This window comes from Falco peregrinus, chromosome 2, assembly GCF_023634155.1.
Source record: "Falco peregrinus isolate bFalPer1 chromosome 2, bFalPer1.pri, whole genome shotgun sequence".
NCBI classification, from domain to species: domain Eukaryota; kingdom Metazoa; phylum Chordata; class Aves; order Falconiformes; family Falconidae; genus Falco; species Falco peregrinus.
In genome coordinates, this window is record NC_073722.1 from 79,040,428 (window position 1) to 79,059,692 (window position 19,265).

Here is a 19,265-nt window from a genome sequence, read left to right on the forward strand (position 1 = left end):
GGGAGTGTCCAGCCTTTTAATACCAGAGGAGATAGACTTATGCGTTTATTTTACTAATTTTGAGGGAAATTACTCAATTTATGACAAAAGGATACAGAATAAAAAGCAGTTAGTGAGGGCGAAAAGCAGCCCCTCTTCTGAAATTGTGGAAAACCTTGAAAAGAGTGAAATCAAAGCTTAAGCATTATTTTCTTCTCATCAATCTCTAAATGAAGGTTTTCAAAGTAGTGTAGTTAATTTTACTATCTTTTGATTCACAAAGTTGCAAATGTACTGATCACTGTGTGATGCTGTTCTTCAAGAAAGAACCTAAACATCATGGCCTTCACTGGCCTTCTCTCTCAAGTGAGTTTTATAGGTGCTGTCTGAGATCCCAAGGCACACTCCACAGATACGACTGAAGCAGGACAAAGTGAGATAGATAAACAAGTTTCCTTGCCAACCTTGTTAACTTATCGGGATCCTGCACAGTGAGAGAAAAGCAAGTTTACTAAGAGAAATGTGGTTTGTCACTCACTCTGAACAGGAGAGACACCAGAACCAAGCTGGCTTGGATCTGCTTTCAGCGCTGCAGAATCAGAGGAAGGCTGCCTGTGCTTGAGTCGAACTGGCACTTCTGTCTTTACTTCACTAGGTAAAATAAAACTTGCCAAATAGGCTATATGGAAAACCATTCCAGGCTGCAGAACTTCTTGAGACTCTTCTTTGAGAAAGAGATGTTTTGTTCAGAAAACAGGCCTGTAAATGGGGTATTCCCATGGATTAACCTCACGCATCTAACAGAGCTGCCTCAGCCGGGAGGCCAGACTTTGTACTTGATGAAGACTGACGAGCTCTGAATCACACTTTCAAAGTCATCTCTCCCTCCCATGACTGAGCTGTAAACTTATTTTTCTTTCAACAATCTAGGGGAGTTCCAGGGAGGCAATAAATTGCCTTCTCTGAAAAGGTTTGTCCAATTTATGCTGAAAAACGTAGCCATATTTTTACTTAGTGATTTTGGCAGACAAACAAACAAAACCACTGTGCCTGGGTTTAAAAGGTGCATGAAAGGACTTTGAAAAGCAAGTTGTCTGATAAATCAGCCCATGCAAAAAAATTATATGAAAAGCAAACTTACTCAAATTAATTTTAATATAATATCACAAGCAGTGTCAGAAAAGTAAGTCGGTCTACTCAGCTTCAGAGCTTAGTTTGAATGAGATTCTTGCAATCATGATTCTTTTAGCATCTCTGCATGAGGTCTTATGAGAGAGCTTTTAATAGTAGCACTATTAATACTTCAGGAATCAAACAGAAAGTAAATGTTTCCAATTTTTATTTCCAGAGGTTGATGCAATCAAAATGAGACTATTTAATCAGGTAGTATCTGAATTGCAAATTTTTAATGGTTTCAACACAGTCCTCTGTTAGAAAGGAAACTGGGTAACAGCATACATTAGCTGATGCAGTAGCTACTACATAAGGTGACTTTGTGCTTCTGTCTGTCTTTCCTCTCCACACTGTTGTATCATCCACAATTTTTTTTTTCACCTCTTCTGCTGAAAAGGAGCTGTAAGCCTGTGCAGCCAGGCAGGAAAAGTGCAAAGAAACTTAAAATGAGTTTAAGAGCCAACAGATCTGCAGTTAACGCCCTTGGTGACTAAAGTTTTGGTGCTGCTCCACATCACTCCCATGCTGGCCACAGCTGACAGGAGGGTTCCAGGAATGTGAATATCTACAGAATCCATAAAAACAAGGCTCACCATCGGTCAGCAGCTCTCCACCTATTCCTCTGGGGGGAATAATTACTTTTAGCTGAAGCCATTTATTGGGAATATGATAAAACATACAAAATGCAGCCTATCCTATTTGGATTTTGTCTGTTTACAGGAGCTACTTTGTTCCACTTAGCTGTTTCCACTGCTTCGGCCCACTGGAAACAGTAAATTCCCTCTTTATTCTCAAACACTGATGCTTACGTTGACACGGTTCAGCAACTCACAGATTAAAATAGAGGACAACAATTTTAAAAAATCTCCACAAAGACTAAGATCAAAGCTTGCAACTTTTATCCCACATTGAAAATCACAGGCTTTCTACCCACTTTTGTCAATCTTTTTCTACATATACAGCATCCTTGGCCTTCAGCTGCGATGACCTGTAACTGTGAAAGGCACTGTTATTTGCTTGTTAGTAGTTCATGATTAGTATCTTTAATTAGTTGTTACCACAATTTTGCTTAGGAACAACAGAACATAGATAACAATAATGAAACAAAACCCTCAGAGGAGTATTGCCTGAATGCTGCCTGTAACCGTAGGTGTAACAAGCCTCAGCTCACCTCCAGGCTGCAAGAAGTTAACGCTCCTCAGAAACACCTGCCTGAAAAATTTCATCTTTGGGCAAGAAAATCTTCAGAGGGAGAAATGAAAACATCTCAAGGGGGGAATTTTAAGCAAATTAGAAGAGGCTGAGTTAGGCAACTGTTTCTATAAGTATAATGTGACAGAATCCCTTTATGCTAAAATTGTAGCTATCGAAATTACCACAGTTGTTACATGCAGTTCTGAAGTTTGATATTTTTCAAACCAAACACTGGCAATGTTCAAGGCATCCCAGTTAAACCAGTGCCATGCATTTCCATTTCATCCCTTCCCCCGGCCGTCGCCGTCACCACACTGCCTGCTGAGGCTGGCCTTGACAGAACATCCCACGGGAGGACGGTGCCAGGGAGCCACAGACCTCACCGTGGGGGACCTGTCCTGTCAGCAAACAAGGAGACTGTGGCCCTCAGCACCATTTCTCTCTTGTTCTTTCCCGATGTGTTTGCCCCCAGACGCCTCTGCCTGGCCCAGCCCACCCCTCGCCCCTCTTCGCCTCGTCCCACACAATTTACCTCACGTCACGCTTTCCCGCTAACGGGAGGTCACCAGCGTTCCTCACTGTTGTGACAGCAGCCCCTCCATGCTGTCGGAAGGATAGCTTCAAATCACTTCAAGACTCCTCTGGATGCAACGATCACATTTGCTGTGGTCAAGCAACAGCCAAGCTGGTGGCGCCCAGGCAGGAGGCGGTGGGGACGCGTCCCCCCAGCTCAACAGCCCCAGGCACCCGCTGCAGCCCCACGGGCCCACGGCGCCAGGTGGGAGACCTGTGCCCTCCACTGCTTCGCTTGGCTGGTGTCTTCCCCGAACCTTGTCCTTTAAAACAACCAAGTCCCTTCATATTCTTTATGCTAGGGAAGAAGCACAGTGCTAAATCGCCTGAATATCTGAGGGGAGATGGAAAAACAAAGTCTGGGCAGTAGTAGCGAGATGACACAGCTTCAGCACGGAGCCAAGGAGGAGGGAAAGAGCTTAACTACGCTCGGCAAGAGGGTGGCAAACGGGAGGGATGGCGATAGTGCACCAGGTGAGAGAGGCAGTGCTGCAAACAGCGATGTAAAGAGCAGAGGGATAAGGAGTTCAGATGCAGGTCTATAGCAAGCAAGGAAACTGGTGCAGGGAATTGGCAGGGAAGAAAGCGAGCCAAAGCCAGAGTGGGGGCAAGAGAAGAAATACTTGTGAGGTATGGAAAACATTACCCTCCATACCCTGCATGGTTCCAGAAACTACCATTTCTCTGCTGTCAGCAAAAACCTACACCGAAACGCACGGTGTGCCCTCTTCCACTAGCCAGTCTACGGAAAGGACAAGACCTCCTGCATTTCCTGCAGCAGAAATGTCTGTAATGCAATTCCATTTTTCAATTCCTCTGCTGAATTATGATACCACAGGCTATGATTTCTGCTTTTATCTCAACTTGCTTTTCAAAAGCCCTTTAAATCACAAAAAAAGGACAACATTAATGCAAAAAAATCCCCAAAATACCTGCAAAACACTCTTTATTCTGGTCAAAGACTCAGAATTCAAGTAAACCAGCTTTCTTCTGTGACCATATTTCTGTATTCTTTTACAGGGTTAATATTTGGACTGGATACTTATATGCCACATTTACACCAGGTATTTTTCTTGTTCAGTAGGAGGTTGAAGGTGGGGCAAAACAGACCAGCTAAGACAAAATCAGAAGGCACCCAAAAATGTTCCAGAACTGATATCATAAAGTCATACCAACTTGCAAAAACCTCCAAATTTTCATTAGAACTCATTTGCAGGATGGAAACAATAACAGAAGATACTATTTCAACTTGATGGCTTCACATCCACACAGTTTTGAACACTCTGAGTGTTTGTACAAATAGCATTACATTCCTTCTTTCCCCTTTTTCTTCTTGTTGATCTACAGTAAAGCAGAATTAATAAAGCAAGTGGAAATTCTGGTAACAGAAGACACTTGTTTGCATAACTGACTTTCAAAATAGTAACTAGAAAATCACCCTGTAACTCTTCCTGTTACTGTATATTGAACAGATACAAATATGCAACATTTATTCTCCCAAAATTAGCATTATTACTTTATTTGGTGATTCATTACAATCTGCAAATCCAATAGTCAAAAAAAATAAACTAGGCATAATGTTAAAGCATTTTACAAGCAAAATACTTTACTGTTTCTTTTTCAATTTGCATAGGGTGGGATAAGTGTATTGGTTAAAGAATATAACACACATAAGAACAAAACCATAGTTCATCAAACTGTACTGAAGAGTGTTATGTTCTTGTGAGTGACCAGTACTTAAAACAGCTATAACTGTCAATGGAAAACCATACACTTCAACATTAACAAGGCTGCCTTCCCAGGACCATGATGCATCATGAAGGCTGCAAGCCACTGGGCTTCTTTTCTCATGTTGTAGATCATCCTACTTTAAAGAAATTAAAGAGTTAAACAAGCCAGAACGCATCTATCTATGCTCATTTCTTTTCTACCTGAACAAAGGCCAGTATGGAGAGAGAGATTTTTTAAAGTCAGCTTCTGAAACCACTTGTAGTAAGGTCTGTCTCTCATATTTTCAGCATCACAGAGCTAGCAAGCTTAGAGCTTCACCCACACATCTCTGTTTATTACTACTGTGCATCCAAGGTAAAAGATTGTATTTTTTCACTGAGTAGCAACAAACTGCAAGGAGATCAACCCCCTTTCCCATTGTAACCACATCTCTGTTCCTCCAGCTGTATAAATCTGGCTTTAAAGTCTCACAAAACTAAAAAATAGTTGATCTATGTTGTAATAAAAAACCAAAAAGAATATTAAATACCTTTGGTAAAAATAGATATATTTAACAAGTTTAGAAAAGCAAATAGTTATATTGTCAAAAGGAGAGTATAAAAATGTACACGATAAAAAATAACAAACAAACAAAAAATCATCAGCCATAGTAGTAAGAACAAAGGCGCTGTTCTTTTCAACGTTTGCTTCCTTAGCTCATGTTACTGTCCAGTCTTCTTTCTAAAAGGCAGGAGCTTTACTAGAGCATATGGAAAAATCCAGTCCTTCCTACCAGCATTAAACAATTTAAGTTTAATTCAGAACAAGACAGTCTGTTTTAACCCAAGTTTATACAACAGTGACTGCTTTGATTTAGAGTACATAGGAGTAGTTGAACACAGAAAGAAAGATTTCAGGTGTTTTCAACCAGAGGCCAGATGTACTGGAGCTGTAGAAATGAGACAGCCAGCAGGATCAAGTCTCCATGATGTGAGCCTTCTAACTTTATTTTTACTCCTAAATTATAAATCCATGTATTGTCAAGAAAATTGTGGGGAACACAAACAATACATACATTTTAAATCCCTCATTGATGCCTTTCTCCCATCCTTTCACTGGGCCTCCAAACAGAGCTGTCATACAACATATAATCCCAGTTTGGCTTCTCCTCTTTTTAGAGCTCACTGGAAATCTTGAAGATGGAAGATCCCCAAAGCAAACAACTGAGATTACAGAAGGAGATAATGCACAAGCCCCATAATAGAATCAGCCATTGATTGAATGTGCTTTGAAAGAAAACAGCATAACTGAATCATGTTTATCCTTCAGTATTCCCTTTGCACACACAGTCACACTCCTCGTGGTGTTCCAAAGGTACATCTGTCAATGATTTATGCAATCCCCGGACGCCAATCCGTGGTTTCAGCTGAAGAACCTGAAGAAGAAGCCAAGCATCAAGAAAACAGCAAGTGCTTAATCACACACCTAGACTATGAGCTGGATTGCACTGGAAACACACTGGGTGGCAGGAAGCATATTAAAAGAAATAGGGTTTCCTCAGCTGAATTTCTTAATTTATTCAGCCCACTAATTATTATTTTTGCTTTTACATCATGCCCTTTATAAAATCAATTAAAAAATGTTGAACTGATACTTGCTTTTATCAAAGAGAGTCGTCTAGTTTATATTTCTACTTCATTTTATTAAGTGCCAACAGTATAGTTAGCTCAATGGAATTATTAGATAATTCTATAATAAATAATTTTAGCTACAGATTTATAACAATGGCAACGGACAGATAGCTGTTCCTTCATAAAATTCCCATCTACCACTAGAGAAAGCTGAATAAAGAGATGTGGTTGTGACATGCCTGAACTGCACCAGTAAACAAATACCCTAGGAATGACTTAATAGATATTACTTTTTTATGTAACACATCATTAAAACAGTAAAAATATATTAACTACAAATGCAATACAGTGGTGCATTCCTATAGTAAAAAGAAATTCCTTAATTGTCTTTCAGTATTTCCAAGCCTGCAAATGTAAAAAAATGACGTACCTCATGGTATTTTTTGGTGACTTTTGTTGGTACACACTGGCACTCATTGCAACTCTGGTGACAACAGGCACAGTTTCCACCACAACGTTTAACCAGAAGACACAATGGCCAGAAGATGGTGTCAGTTCGCTTCAACTCCTCCCTCAGTGACACTGAGAAGTTGCGAGGGGTACAACTATACAGCCGCACTTCCTCCTTGAGGAGGTTGAGATCCACCACTGCAAAAAGACAAACAAACTGGTGCTTTTCTGATTCGTAATCCAACTTCACTGGCGCAAACCAACTTCAGCAGTACAGAACCCTTGAGGAAAGTTCATTTTTGTGCCAGTGGTACAGGATCAGCACACAAGTGTAATCACGCAGTTATATGGATACCACAAAACCTAAATAGAACAATTGTTGTATAGGAATATTCACCAATTATTTTATAACTCTGGCAGAGTTGGTTCAAGTGAAACAAAGCAAACTTTGGTGTTTTATTAAATCAACCCTAATGGAGTTCCCTTTGTTCATGCTCATACTCTGAGCTCTAGTGTTGTTATTCTGTATTAATTTTGCACTGGAGATACACACACAGTAATTAAGAATCCTGCAAATCTCCAAACACATTTTTAATTCATTTGCATAAAGCATTCAAACTTCTTCTCTGCTAAAATTTCAATTATTGCTTCTTTGCAAGGGCAATGGAAGCATAAGAAAGAATCAAATCCTTTGTATCCAAGAGGAACTCACTTCTACGGACCAAGAATGTCAAAAGTTATGCCATCATCAGTGAATACTGTACAGACAATGAATAAGCACACAAGTATGTGTATCTATATAACTGTTAGTAGGCTCCACTTTTCCCTTTCTCCTTCATAGCAGCACATATATCAAATTCTGTTGCTTTTCTAGGTTTCATTTTCACTTGAGGTGCCTCAAATAAAATACAGCTCCTCCTTTTAAGCACCTTACATGAAGTGCAAGTTAAAGATAATTAATATTTGGCACCAGTTTCTTTATAAACTGGTTCCACTGTATCACACTACGGTTCCACTACACCAATGGCTGAACAGCAAGCTCATGAAAAGACCTGAAACAGGGCAAGCTCCTTCAGGTTCACCTTAGCTGCATAGCCAAGAAAAAACATGCCTTGAAAGAGGCAGTTAAGAATGGGAAGAAAATAAAAAAAAGGGGGGGATTGATTTAGTGAAAAAAAATAATACAACTTTTACTTTGGTGAAAAGCAATGTAACTTCATTTATATCAGAAAAGCCAGAATATAACAATCATGATCTGAGATCTTTTGTCCGAGATGTTTCTTTTCACACCTACCACCACTAAGGAACTGAAGTAATGTCTAATTCACAGGGGTACTCTATCTAGTAAAAAGAAAAGGAAAAAAGAAAACCCTATGATAATACAGCTCCTGAGATGACTGAAATAGAGGTCTCAAACAAAGCAGCAAAGTCCTTTAAACCAACTAGTTTTAGAGCTAAATCAAAAAGAAACTAGGGAAAAAATATCCCAGTGCATTGATATTAACGGACAAATACTTTAGAGTTATTGTGAGGAGTTCATAAACAAAAAGATACAAAATAAAGCTAAAATACATTCCTGATCTGATTCACCCTCTAGAGAAATACTGTTTTTTTCCCTCTACTGACTGTGTAAAGAGCCTCTAGAGGTCACCAAGAAGAACTTCAGCCTATCAAGGCAAGATAACACCCCTCAATTCCATTTCAACACTTAAGAAATAAAGTGAATTTAGCAGCTGCATTTCTTTGGTAGAAATGCTCACTAGTACTGTCGCAGGAGCAAATCTTTCTGCAGCAACTTCATTCCATGTTTGTTCAAACATTTCTTTTGCAGACCATATCCACATGCTGGCATCCATAAGTAATGGTTTATGGTTGTGAAAGGTCAGTTAAACACACTGAAGCTTTTTTTCTGCTTGTACTTACAGTGAATGCCAAGCTGTGGCACTTCATACCATCGCTATCAGGTTAACATAGGCTCCTAAATAAACAATCTGATTTTTAAAAGCAAGGAGTGTGTAATAACTCCAATAAAGTTACTGATAGGATGCCAGCCTGCCTCCCACACTGCAAGAACATTCCTTGGAGAAAGCTGAGAAGGGAGCAAAGGAAAAGAGAGACAAAACTTCTGAGGGAGAGAATCACTGTGAGAAATTAGAAATGATTTAAGCTCTTCTGATCAGCTAATAGCTCTAGGCTCAGTCATTTAGAGGGTGGACATGTCTACCTCTATTAATCAAGGACTACGGATAGGAATGGAATACTTCTTTTTCCTGTTATGTTTTCAAACACGTAATAAGTGAACTGTCTCAATGAGGATAAAATGCCTAAAGCACAATGACAGAAATGCTAGTTCTGGTAATACTTTCTACTGGTAGATTTCTACAGAGAAGACTGACATGCTTCATACAGGGAATTTTAAGGAGCTAAGCTTATGCAACCTAACACAATTGCTGCTCAGCCCTCCACAATGCGAAACTGAAAACAGAAGCTGGAGACGGATGCCTCCTCCAGCAAGCCCACCGGCCAGCGGGACAGAGATGACCGAATGGCACTGTGTTCCTCCATCACCTCCTGCCTACTGGCAGCAGCAGAGGAAGGCATCCACTTCTCAGCACTAGCTGTAGTTACAACACAGAGAAAAGGGCAATGCGCTGAAATGAGCAGCGTATTACACATTTTGTCACAAAACTGGAATGAATTTAAACTGAACCCTTCAGACCTGCAAACTCAAACTTTAAAAGGGTTCTGTGGAAGATACCGCAGTGAGCTCTTAAGAGATATCTTTTAGTGTGCCTTACTGTTACAACAGGCTTCAGGAGAGATTAACAATGTCATGTTTGGTTTCCATGCTTTACAATCTGTGAAGGTATATTGCTATTATACCTCACAGTGAACCCTTGCCCTACCTTATGTAATTCAATTTCATTAAAAGGTCTGTGGCAAATTTATCTAGTGCTTATATAATCACCTCTTTGAAGTGTGTGAATGAAGCTGTTACTTTTTCAAAGAGTATCTGTCTGTCCAAAATTTACTTTAACACACTGTGGGCATGAAGCTAGATGAGAGAATGTATATATTCCCTTAAAAGTGTTTACTTAACCACAATAAAAGGTTATGTGGATTTCCCAAGTGCACTGAGTTACTGTACCTGTTATAATGTGAACATTTAAACACTCCTTCAAACTGGCTTCCACTCATGTATCATGTTTGACACAACAGTCAAAGTTCTTTTGTCTAGCACTAGCTCAGGAGGAATGGAAGGCTCTGCAGTAGCACGTGAATGGGACACACTAAAATAAAAATGAGGGGAGAAGGAAAACAGGGAGAAAAATATATAGATGTAGGCAGGTCTACAGTGAAATCTATTTGAAAAGTGCACCTTCACTGGCACAAACAACTGAAGTAATCCACGTTCACACCAGCCTGAAAGTAACCGTATTCTGCAACTGGCAATGCAACTGTCTGACACCTTCTGGGACATGTATCAAGCACCATGGGGAATCCTCTTTCCCAAAACATTTTTCCAGCTGGATGCTGCTCTCAGTCAATGAAAAATTAAATTCTGGTTAGGGCACTTGTGTGTGGGCACAAATAGCAGCAGGATGATTTTCATGCCCAAGCACATTGGAGATGCTCCTGGGAGTCTGAGTTTCTTACTGGCTTCTACAATAGGACAGAGCTGTTACAAAGCCCAAAATAAGGAGTAAAAAAACCATAAAATCCCCAAATAATTATAAAAGAGAAGCGTCTACTAAGGACTATGGTTGCATCGTGGCTCTTCTTAAGCAGACTTCAGAATATGGTCTAATGATTATTTATAGATTTCTGTGGGAAGTGATGGGATCATTTTTTTGCACAGCAAAATATATTTTATTTTTACGTATGTTTAATATTATAAAAGAATTTAGGACTATATTTAGACATCAAAGCCTCTGAACTTGGTGTTTCTTCTTTCCTGGCTAGAAGTTTTTGGAAGCATTTTATCCAGAGAAAACATCAGACACAGAAGTTCTGTGGAATTTAGGTTGTCTAAATATAGTCTTTTTCATATGAATTATTAAGTAGGAGTAGAGGACAATACCCCTCTCTACATAAAGGAACATACACTTTTAATTACATTTTCATTTAATCTAGACATAAACTGATGTTTGTCTATGAAAGCAGGACAGTAATTTAGGTTTCACACAGAAATACTGTAAAAAAACCCAAACTTAATCTAATTACAGAATCAAAGAGTTTTAAATAAACAGAAATTTTAGGGCACGTATTTCTCCCAAACATTTCTTAAAAAGGTTTTTAAATACAGCAAACATGCTACTAGAAGGAATAACGTTAAAAAAAGGGGGGGGGGGGAAAGAATTAAAAAGAGAGGTTTGCTTTCCCTATCTATCGAATAGCCCTAACAGTTAATACTATGTCATCTCAAATGGACACATTTTCCACCTCAGGCTATTACATTACACTCGGTAATGCAGTCTGAGGGTGGTCTCAAAGATAAATGTGGCAATACTGTGATATGTTTATTCAGTGGAAAAATCTATTTCAGCATCTAATTAGAAGTCTTTAAAAGATTTACTCTGATAGCTTCTTTCTAAGATATGTCTTGCAGGGAGTTGCTTTTGTCTATACAGATGTTATCGAACACCTGCATTTTAGTTTACGTAAGGTTTCACAAATTACATTTTGTTTTTCTCCCACTTACTGTATGCTTATGGCATATATTTGGCAAATACTGAATCTTTTTAATTAAGAAAGTGTTAAATGACTATCTGAAAGGCATGGTATACTGCTGAAAACTTTTAAAGGCACTTCCTCCTCTGACTTCTGACTTAGTTGCTGTGTGCATGATGAGTGTAGCAATACAGGTAGGGTAGAAGTGTTGATTTTTAGGTTCTGATCCAAGAATTAGCCATCAAAAACTTGAGTTAGAAAAGGTTCTTCTTCCACCTTTTTCTTGCTGATCAGATGATAATCTAGTTTATGTTTGTCAACAGAGGAGTCTATTCAGTTATGCTCATATATTTTCATTTTCAAGCTGTATGGTGGGCAAGGAAGGAGGTACTGCCCGCATGCTATCCATCCACATGCAATCCATACACATGAAATAGTGGGCAGCCTCTGGGTGATATGTGGTATAAAATTCACGAATGTCTAATGTAGATGGAAGAAAATGCCTTGCTGAACAAGAAAGAACTCCACAAGTCCTGAAATACATCATGTACTTTACATCTGATTAAACTGACAACTGCATGTGCAAACTGGACATGGGCACAGGGACTTCATGAGGTATCATGGAAGAGAAACATTTGGCTAATTGCTCTCAATTCTGAGAGATGGCGTAGAGACTGGAACAATTCTAAGGCAATAAACCAACTGTTCACATGATACAGTAAGTGTAAGAAATTACCTACCTCAAAAAAAAAGACATTTTTTGTCCTCCATAAAAAATAAGAAACCCACAAAGTCAGATTATGTCACCCAGCCAAGATGCCCTGCTACTTTGGGTAAATAAAGGTCTCCCAGGTTCCCTACAGAAAACCACCCTGGCTGCTTCTGTATTTTTTTTTCCGTTTGTTACCTTATCCTACTAAATTCCTTTAAGTTTTGTGTTTAGTTATTGTCCTTTGTCATATATATAACAGTGAAAATAGCTAACAGCAATAATCTCTGATGTATTTCTAACATGTTCCTTGCTTGGAACCAAAATTCAAGGTGAAGAAACTCTTAATTACTGTTTCTTTGTTAAGAAAACATACCCATAGGAAGCTGCAAGGCCAGACAGAAGAGTAATTTACCTCTTGATTTCCTCCCGTGAATATATGCTTTTCCAAGAAGTTGCCACGTCGGCCTGTACAAATCTTCCAAATCCAGTTGCCACCGATCTGGTTCAAGGTATCGGATAAGTTCTTCCACAGTACTAAATCCAGCAACGGCATTGTTTAATACATCCAAGGGTAGGGCTGATGGTGGTAGCAATGATGGGCTAGGTGCTTCTGTGTGGTGCTGCAACCAAAGCCAAGAGAAGAGTACCAGTCAGAAGGTTAATGGACCTGCTTGGATGAAGTGCTGTACTTTATGAAGTTAATATAGCTAGGGAAGTTTGGAAGTGGCTAGCTTGTTTCTAATGTACAGTCTACCTAATAAGACAAACGACAAGAGTCAAAAAGTACCTAATTATTCTTCAGCAATAATTGTAAACAAACTTCCACGAGACAGTTTTCCCACTTCTTACATTCTAGCCTTGAGGACAGCATGCCACTATACCTGTTCTTTGAAGTTAACCGAATGACGGGCAAGATTTTAGAAATAGAACAAAGAGTGACTTGAAAATATGGCCCCATTACAGGCAATTACTGTATCCCTGTAGAAATCTGAGGAAACACACATTTCACATGCTGCCCTTCCTCTGAAACTTAGCCACAGTCATTGTCTTCTTGTCTTTCAATGTAAAATAGGAACATACCCTTGCACAAAGACAGCAAATATTCCTGCTCTCATCTATAGACAAAAAAAGCTCCAGTTGTGTCTCATACAGTACTAAGAATTATGTTTCTGGTTAAACAATAATGAACAGAGTAATAACAACATCTGGCATTACCATAATTATTTCTCCATTAAGAAGAAAAAAACCCACGTTCCCAAGGATATCAAAAGTACTTAAATGCTGAAATTGAGTACTGAAAATGTCTATGTACTTTCCCACAGCACAAATCTCACTGACAAATTCGCTGGATCAGGGGTACTCAGTCACAGGCAATTCAAGCACAGTGAGACTTCTGGTTTTGCTCACTCTACAATCTGCTTAAAAATTATGCATTGATTTGTATTTTCAAAAGAATTAAAAAAGGCAGGAAAGAAAGCCTAAGCAGGAAGCTGCTGCAGCACCGTACGTTTCTTTAGGGGTTTATATGGGCAGACATCACTACAGACATTATGTCCACAGCACTGCGCTAGAGCGTTTATCTGGACCATATAAGAGGGATGAAGAAAGATTTGAACATACTGCTGATTTATGGGATGGGAAGGACAAGAAATCTTGAACTTAAATGTGAAGGACTACGTGCATCACTGCTCTCAAGTGTAGTCCATAGAAGATTTAGGGAAAATTGATTCACTGTAAGTACAGCCAGGTTTTGGAAAAGGTTCCCCAGCCAGGCTGCACAGTATCCATCGTTGGAGGCTTTCAATACCTGATGGATAAAGCCCTGAGCAATGGTCTGACCTCGGACCTGACCTTACCTTGAACAGGCGTTAAACCAGAGACCTCCTGAGGTCACTTGCTGATTTTTCCTACAACAATCTTACAACATAATATTAAGAATGAAGGACTGAATGTTCCTCCAGTAAGTGAACTAACATGCTTCTTGTCCCTTCCCTGTGCAGTACCTGTTAGTACTGTACAAAATTTACACATAGATATATTTATTTCTATTTTATATGTATATATTTATATATTTAGAAATCCTCATACCACTTAGCCTCAAAATGGCACTCCCAGTACTCTAATGTGTGTTCATACTGTAATTTTTTACATCTATAATGTCAGATCAATTGAATTCACTTACTTTTTCAAAACAATCAAAGAAATTTATGAGAAATGCAAGTTATGCAGGAAACATTTTTAAATAAAATAATCCTTGCAACACTGATTACTGAACAGCAGTTTTCTAAAATACATATGCCTGTGATAGCTGTATTTCATACCAGTAATTATATTTTCCTTTCTGTGCTCTCAGTTCTATTAAGTATGCATTTTTGGTTTCAGCTAAATGTGTGGTTGAAAGGGCAGCAAATGGAAGTAACCACCATGCCCTTCCTATTTTTTGCTTCAAGGTTTCTTCTCTCTTCATCTTCAAGAAATGCAGTCACTAAAATAATTTATACTGCTTTTTAACTGGCAGTCTTGCAAAAATAATACAAAACATAGATCTAGTGTGCTGCTACCATTAAATTTACCATATTTTCATCTTGCTAATCTAATAGCGAACAAAATAGTTCCTTCCCATTCTCAGTGAATGAGGATTTCAAAAAAGTTAAAATATTTCTTTTCCTCTTCTCTCCACTGTCCACAATAAAAATAATAACATGTTGATCCATCTATTAGGTTAGGATAATAAAGTAACAGATTCTGGTCTATAATTTAAATATTTGCTCTTAGCAAAACATGCTACTCAGCAAGTTTCAAAATAGCGCTGTGACACTGTAATTCAGATGGTTGAAAAAATAAATATTCCAAATTTTTTCTTCCTGTTTTTCTCCACGGTGATGTATTCATAACAGTCACATTTCCTGGTTTGAAGGTGTAGGGTTTGGCTAAGGTGAAAAACAAAATAAGGATGAAATGGTAGAACTAGTACCTATCTTTTATTTTGTTTCCAGCTGAAGAATTTACTTCAGTGTCCCACTTCTACTGCGATTTTTTGTCGTCAATGGATAGATTCCAGGTGAAAATTTGTTGGTCTAAAATCTATTTCCACATTTACAACTTAGAACATGCACACTCAGCAATACATACATAGGAACTAACACATCAATTTACATTTTTCTGGATTCAGTAGGCATTTTCCTCAGTTTAAAATGTTAAATGAGGATATGGCGAAGCATTGCACTTAATGGTAACACAATTAAACTGTCATCACTTTCTAATCGTTCTCAGAGCAAGCCAAAACATAAAGAAAAGGCAGCTGAAACAGAAAAAATGTACAACCTTGAAGATGAACATTTTAGAATAGCTAAAATCTCAAGACTAAGAACATTTTTCCCAATCTCTTAATTTAGACCATTTAAATAATTAAAATGCACCAAAAAATAAAGATATTTGATATCATTAAGCTATAAATGCTGTAAGTTATATTTATAACATAATAACCTTTATGAAAACTCATTTCAATAAATTGTTTAATATAAATGGTAATTCAAATTATACTATACATTGCTTTTACTTGGTAATAGATACTACTTATTTTATCATTTAAACCTTTTAGCTAGACCATCCAGGGCAGCATAAATGGTACTCCTTCCTTTGACTGAAATTATATCTTGGACAATTTTAAGCAATTTATAATTCCACTTTGCTTTCACAAATTTTTTTTTGTGTTCACACCTGCTGGTGTGTGTCATGGGTCCTTTGTTTACAACTGCAGTAAGGTTTTACTTTTCGAGAAAGTAACAGGAAAATGACTTAATGCAAGAAATTAAAACTCAACTTCACTGGTGGGACATATGGTTTAAAACAAGGAAATACAAATCTTTAGTATAACTCTGAAATACAGCATAATAGTTGCAACTTCAAAATGCTGAAATGCTCCTTAAATGGAGCTTTTCCCCACTTTATAGCAAATCCATCACTTCTATTATAATTCATTCCCATTAAATAATCTCAGATGAAAATCCACGTGCCTAGAATTTAATCTACATCTCTCTTGACATTCCTTCTGTGACCCTTGCCTCCACCTGCAAGCCTGACACGAACTGGTGCTGTCAAGCCTGTGCAGCGCTACCGAGAGCAGTACTCAGCAGGTCCCAGAGATGCAATTTCAGTGCAGACCAGTGGTGTGAAGGCCTCACAGGAGGACCACTGATGAGCTCGAGCAGCTTTGCTGCACCATGTTGATGGCAGACAGTGAAGATGTCTCTTCTGCTACTGTCATGGCTCCCTGTCAACTGTACATCTATTCTACAGCTGACATCACCTAACTTACTCCACGGAACTATATCACGTCTCCCCTAACAGGTCAGCTAGCACATAACCAACCTTCGATATAACAGACACCTCTTTAGCTGACAGAGGAGACATTATCCAAGAGAGCAGACACTTGCTTAGGTATAGCAGCTATCCAAGATAGCTTTCCTGATGGAGACCACTTACTGGGAAGTGATGTTCTCTAAGCTTTTCTACAATAAATGCTAATTGACAGTTAATACCTTTTCTGTCATAACAGCAGATCTGCAATTAATACCAATGTTTTAGGCTTGAGACCACCCTTTTTTTTTTTTTTTTTTAAGTTTGGGGTTTTTTTCTTCCTGACCATCAATAATTTCTGTCAAGGCCGATTTGAAAAGTACACCAAGTTCTGTATTCAAAATGATTCCTTTAGTACACAAAACACACTGTTGTTTTTATTTTTGTGCCCAAGAAACAACTTCAATTTACTTTAATAAGAATAAACATGTCTAAAACCAAGATAGAGCCAAACAGTTGCATCTTTACTTTAATTAAAATTATTCAGAATGAAAACCAGAGAAGAAAACACAGGGCTTTCTGCTGCCCTGTAGAATGCCAAGAATGACAATTAGTGTTGGATCAAACTGAATTTTCATTAGGTCAGTTTATATTGTATTTCTCCATGTGTACATCACTATCAAAACAAATACCTTATAGAAATCCCTAAAGGCATTCACAAGTATAAAAGACAGGCAAATTGACCAAATTTAGGCAACAGTTTAAGATACGGGCTTGGAAAACAGGAAGGAAATAAATAATATAGACTAACTTCACAAAACTACCCAGCCCTGAAGATTATACATAACAGTACCCCAGAAGAAACTTGGGGAGTAAAATGCATTTTAGTGTGCTCACAACATTAGTTGTACCCTATTAAAGGAATCAAAGCTGCCCCATCTACCCTCTTTCTCCAGGGGGAAAGGGGAGGACGCTCCTCTAAGTAGAAAAGAAGAAAACCACCAGTGAAGCAGTAAGTCTGAACAAAAGTTGCACAAATGCATTTGAAATTACCTAGTTGAAGCTCAAAGCTAAAGAATGATTGAGTATGTAGATTTGTGATTAATTTTTTGTTCTGACACATATTTCCTGTATGATCCTCAGCGCCGCATTTAGGCCACAGCTTCATGGTAAAGCATCTGGCAGCAGCATCTCCTTGCTACACCAGCATGACTCTGTATGTGGCTGCATCACAAACACAAAGTAATCTTTCTGAAAAAGAGTATTTCTCATTTCCTTTTTTCTTTAACCACAATCTTATTCACAGCACAGACCTCCAACAGCTAAGCCAGCACAACCAGGAGTGCAGTGATGGCTAACACAAACATTTTTAGATTCACTCTGGCACCAGGAATTTCTTAGCATATAGGTTTGTAACACAGCCTTATCAAACCTGTAAAGCCAGCGTAAGGGCAATTCCTTGACCTCACGAGTTCTGAGAGAGAACAAATACAACAGGCATTTATTAGATGCTCATGATTGGGTTATCTGAAGAATCCAGAAGTATTTTAGAGATAAAGGGTAAAACTTTGGATATGAGACTGCATGCTATAACCTTTCCCATCCTGCCACTTTCCATCCACTGAACCTGCTTCAAGGATAAACAGTTCAAAACAAAACAGCACTCGCCTACAATCTACACAAGATCAGCTCTTAAGCACCATCACAATCTAAGGAAAGCCTTCCTTTTGCACCTGGCTCATTAGGCAGGACTATCAAGGTACTGACACTACCCTCTTCCAGTTAAAGGAGAGGCAAGAAGTAATTTTATTTTGCTGCAGCCAGGAGCGAGGAATTTCATGTTTAATAACGCAATCACCAGGTCAAGACTGCAGCAACAAAAACAAGTGAGTCAAACACTTGGCACGAGAGGACAGTTACAAGTAGTGAATAATATCTCTAAAATAATTCTCTCCCCACAAAAAAAATCCCCATTTTTTGGATTTCTTGTCTTGAAGAAACATCGTCAAGCAGTTTCTGAGTGAAAACCCATTCATCAGTTGGCACAGTTTGGAGAAACTATTAAACATCAGTACGGTTTAATCAAACTAGAAGGGACTCCATAACAAGGAAAACCTCCAGATGAACCTCTTTTCCTCCTCCAAAAACCAACTAGGATCAGTACCTTGAAAGAAATAAAATATTTCTTCTGATGAAATACATGTACAGCTTTTTGTTTAATTATTATACAGGAACACTCCAAGTCCTGCTTAGATTTACAGATATGCTCTTGAAACTAATAGTACATGCACATTCTTGTAATGCTCACAATAAAGAAAGCCTGTTTTCTTCCTTTATAATCACAGGTAGCCCTCCTATTAGCTTCGTTAGAAGATATGAGGGAGAGTAGGTATCCAGCTCTTCCTGAGTTTGCCCTAAGGACATAGAAGCTTCCTGGCATAACAACAGCTCTTTCTTTTTTCCCATTGAGTACATGCAGTAATAACTGTGAAAAGCCTCTAGAAATCCTGAAAGCTTTTACTTGCTTGCATGCATGCAGTACAAAAAAGCTAATCCATTTGTGAGAGTCTGTCACTTATAAAGACATCCCTGTGCGACATTAACCTGCACCATGGCTATGCAAAATATTAGTCCTGTTCAAATTAGTCTGTTCAAGTAGCAATGTAGAAGGAAGTGAGGCTGTAGTTGGGGTTGTGTGCAACCACCTAAGAAGAGAACTCAAGTTCCAGGATTCTCTTCTAGTGCCTCCAGCAAAGGAATGAAAAAAGAAAAAAAAAGAAAAAGAAAAAAAAAGAAATAAAAAAAAGTAGGAGCAAAGGCAGATAATCAATTTAGACTGCCAAAGCTGGGGAATAAGGCAAGGATGTTTACTT

General features: G+C 38.5%; 1 protein-coding gene across 1 annotated transcript in view; it reads right to left on the reverse strand.

Annotated features, from left to right (window-relative positions):
• Positions 1 to 4,407: 4,407 nt before the first annotated feature.
• Positions 4,408 to 19,265, reverse strand: part of PDGFC (platelet derived growth factor C) — a 135,306-nt gene continuing 120,448 nt past the window's right edge. Inside the window, exons 4-6 of the mRNA XM_055797720.1 lie at positions 12,506 to 12,713; positions 6,691 to 6,908; positions 4,408 to 6,064 (exon numbers count right to left, since the gene is read on the reverse strand). Coding sequence (XP_055653695.1) covers positions 5,948 to 6,064; positions 6,691 to 6,908; positions 12,506 to 12,713 — 543 coding nt within the window. The 3' untranslated portion in view covers positions 4,408 to 5,947. The remainder of the gene's footprint in view (positions 6,065 to 6,690; positions 6,909 to 12,505; positions 12,714 to 19,265) is intronic.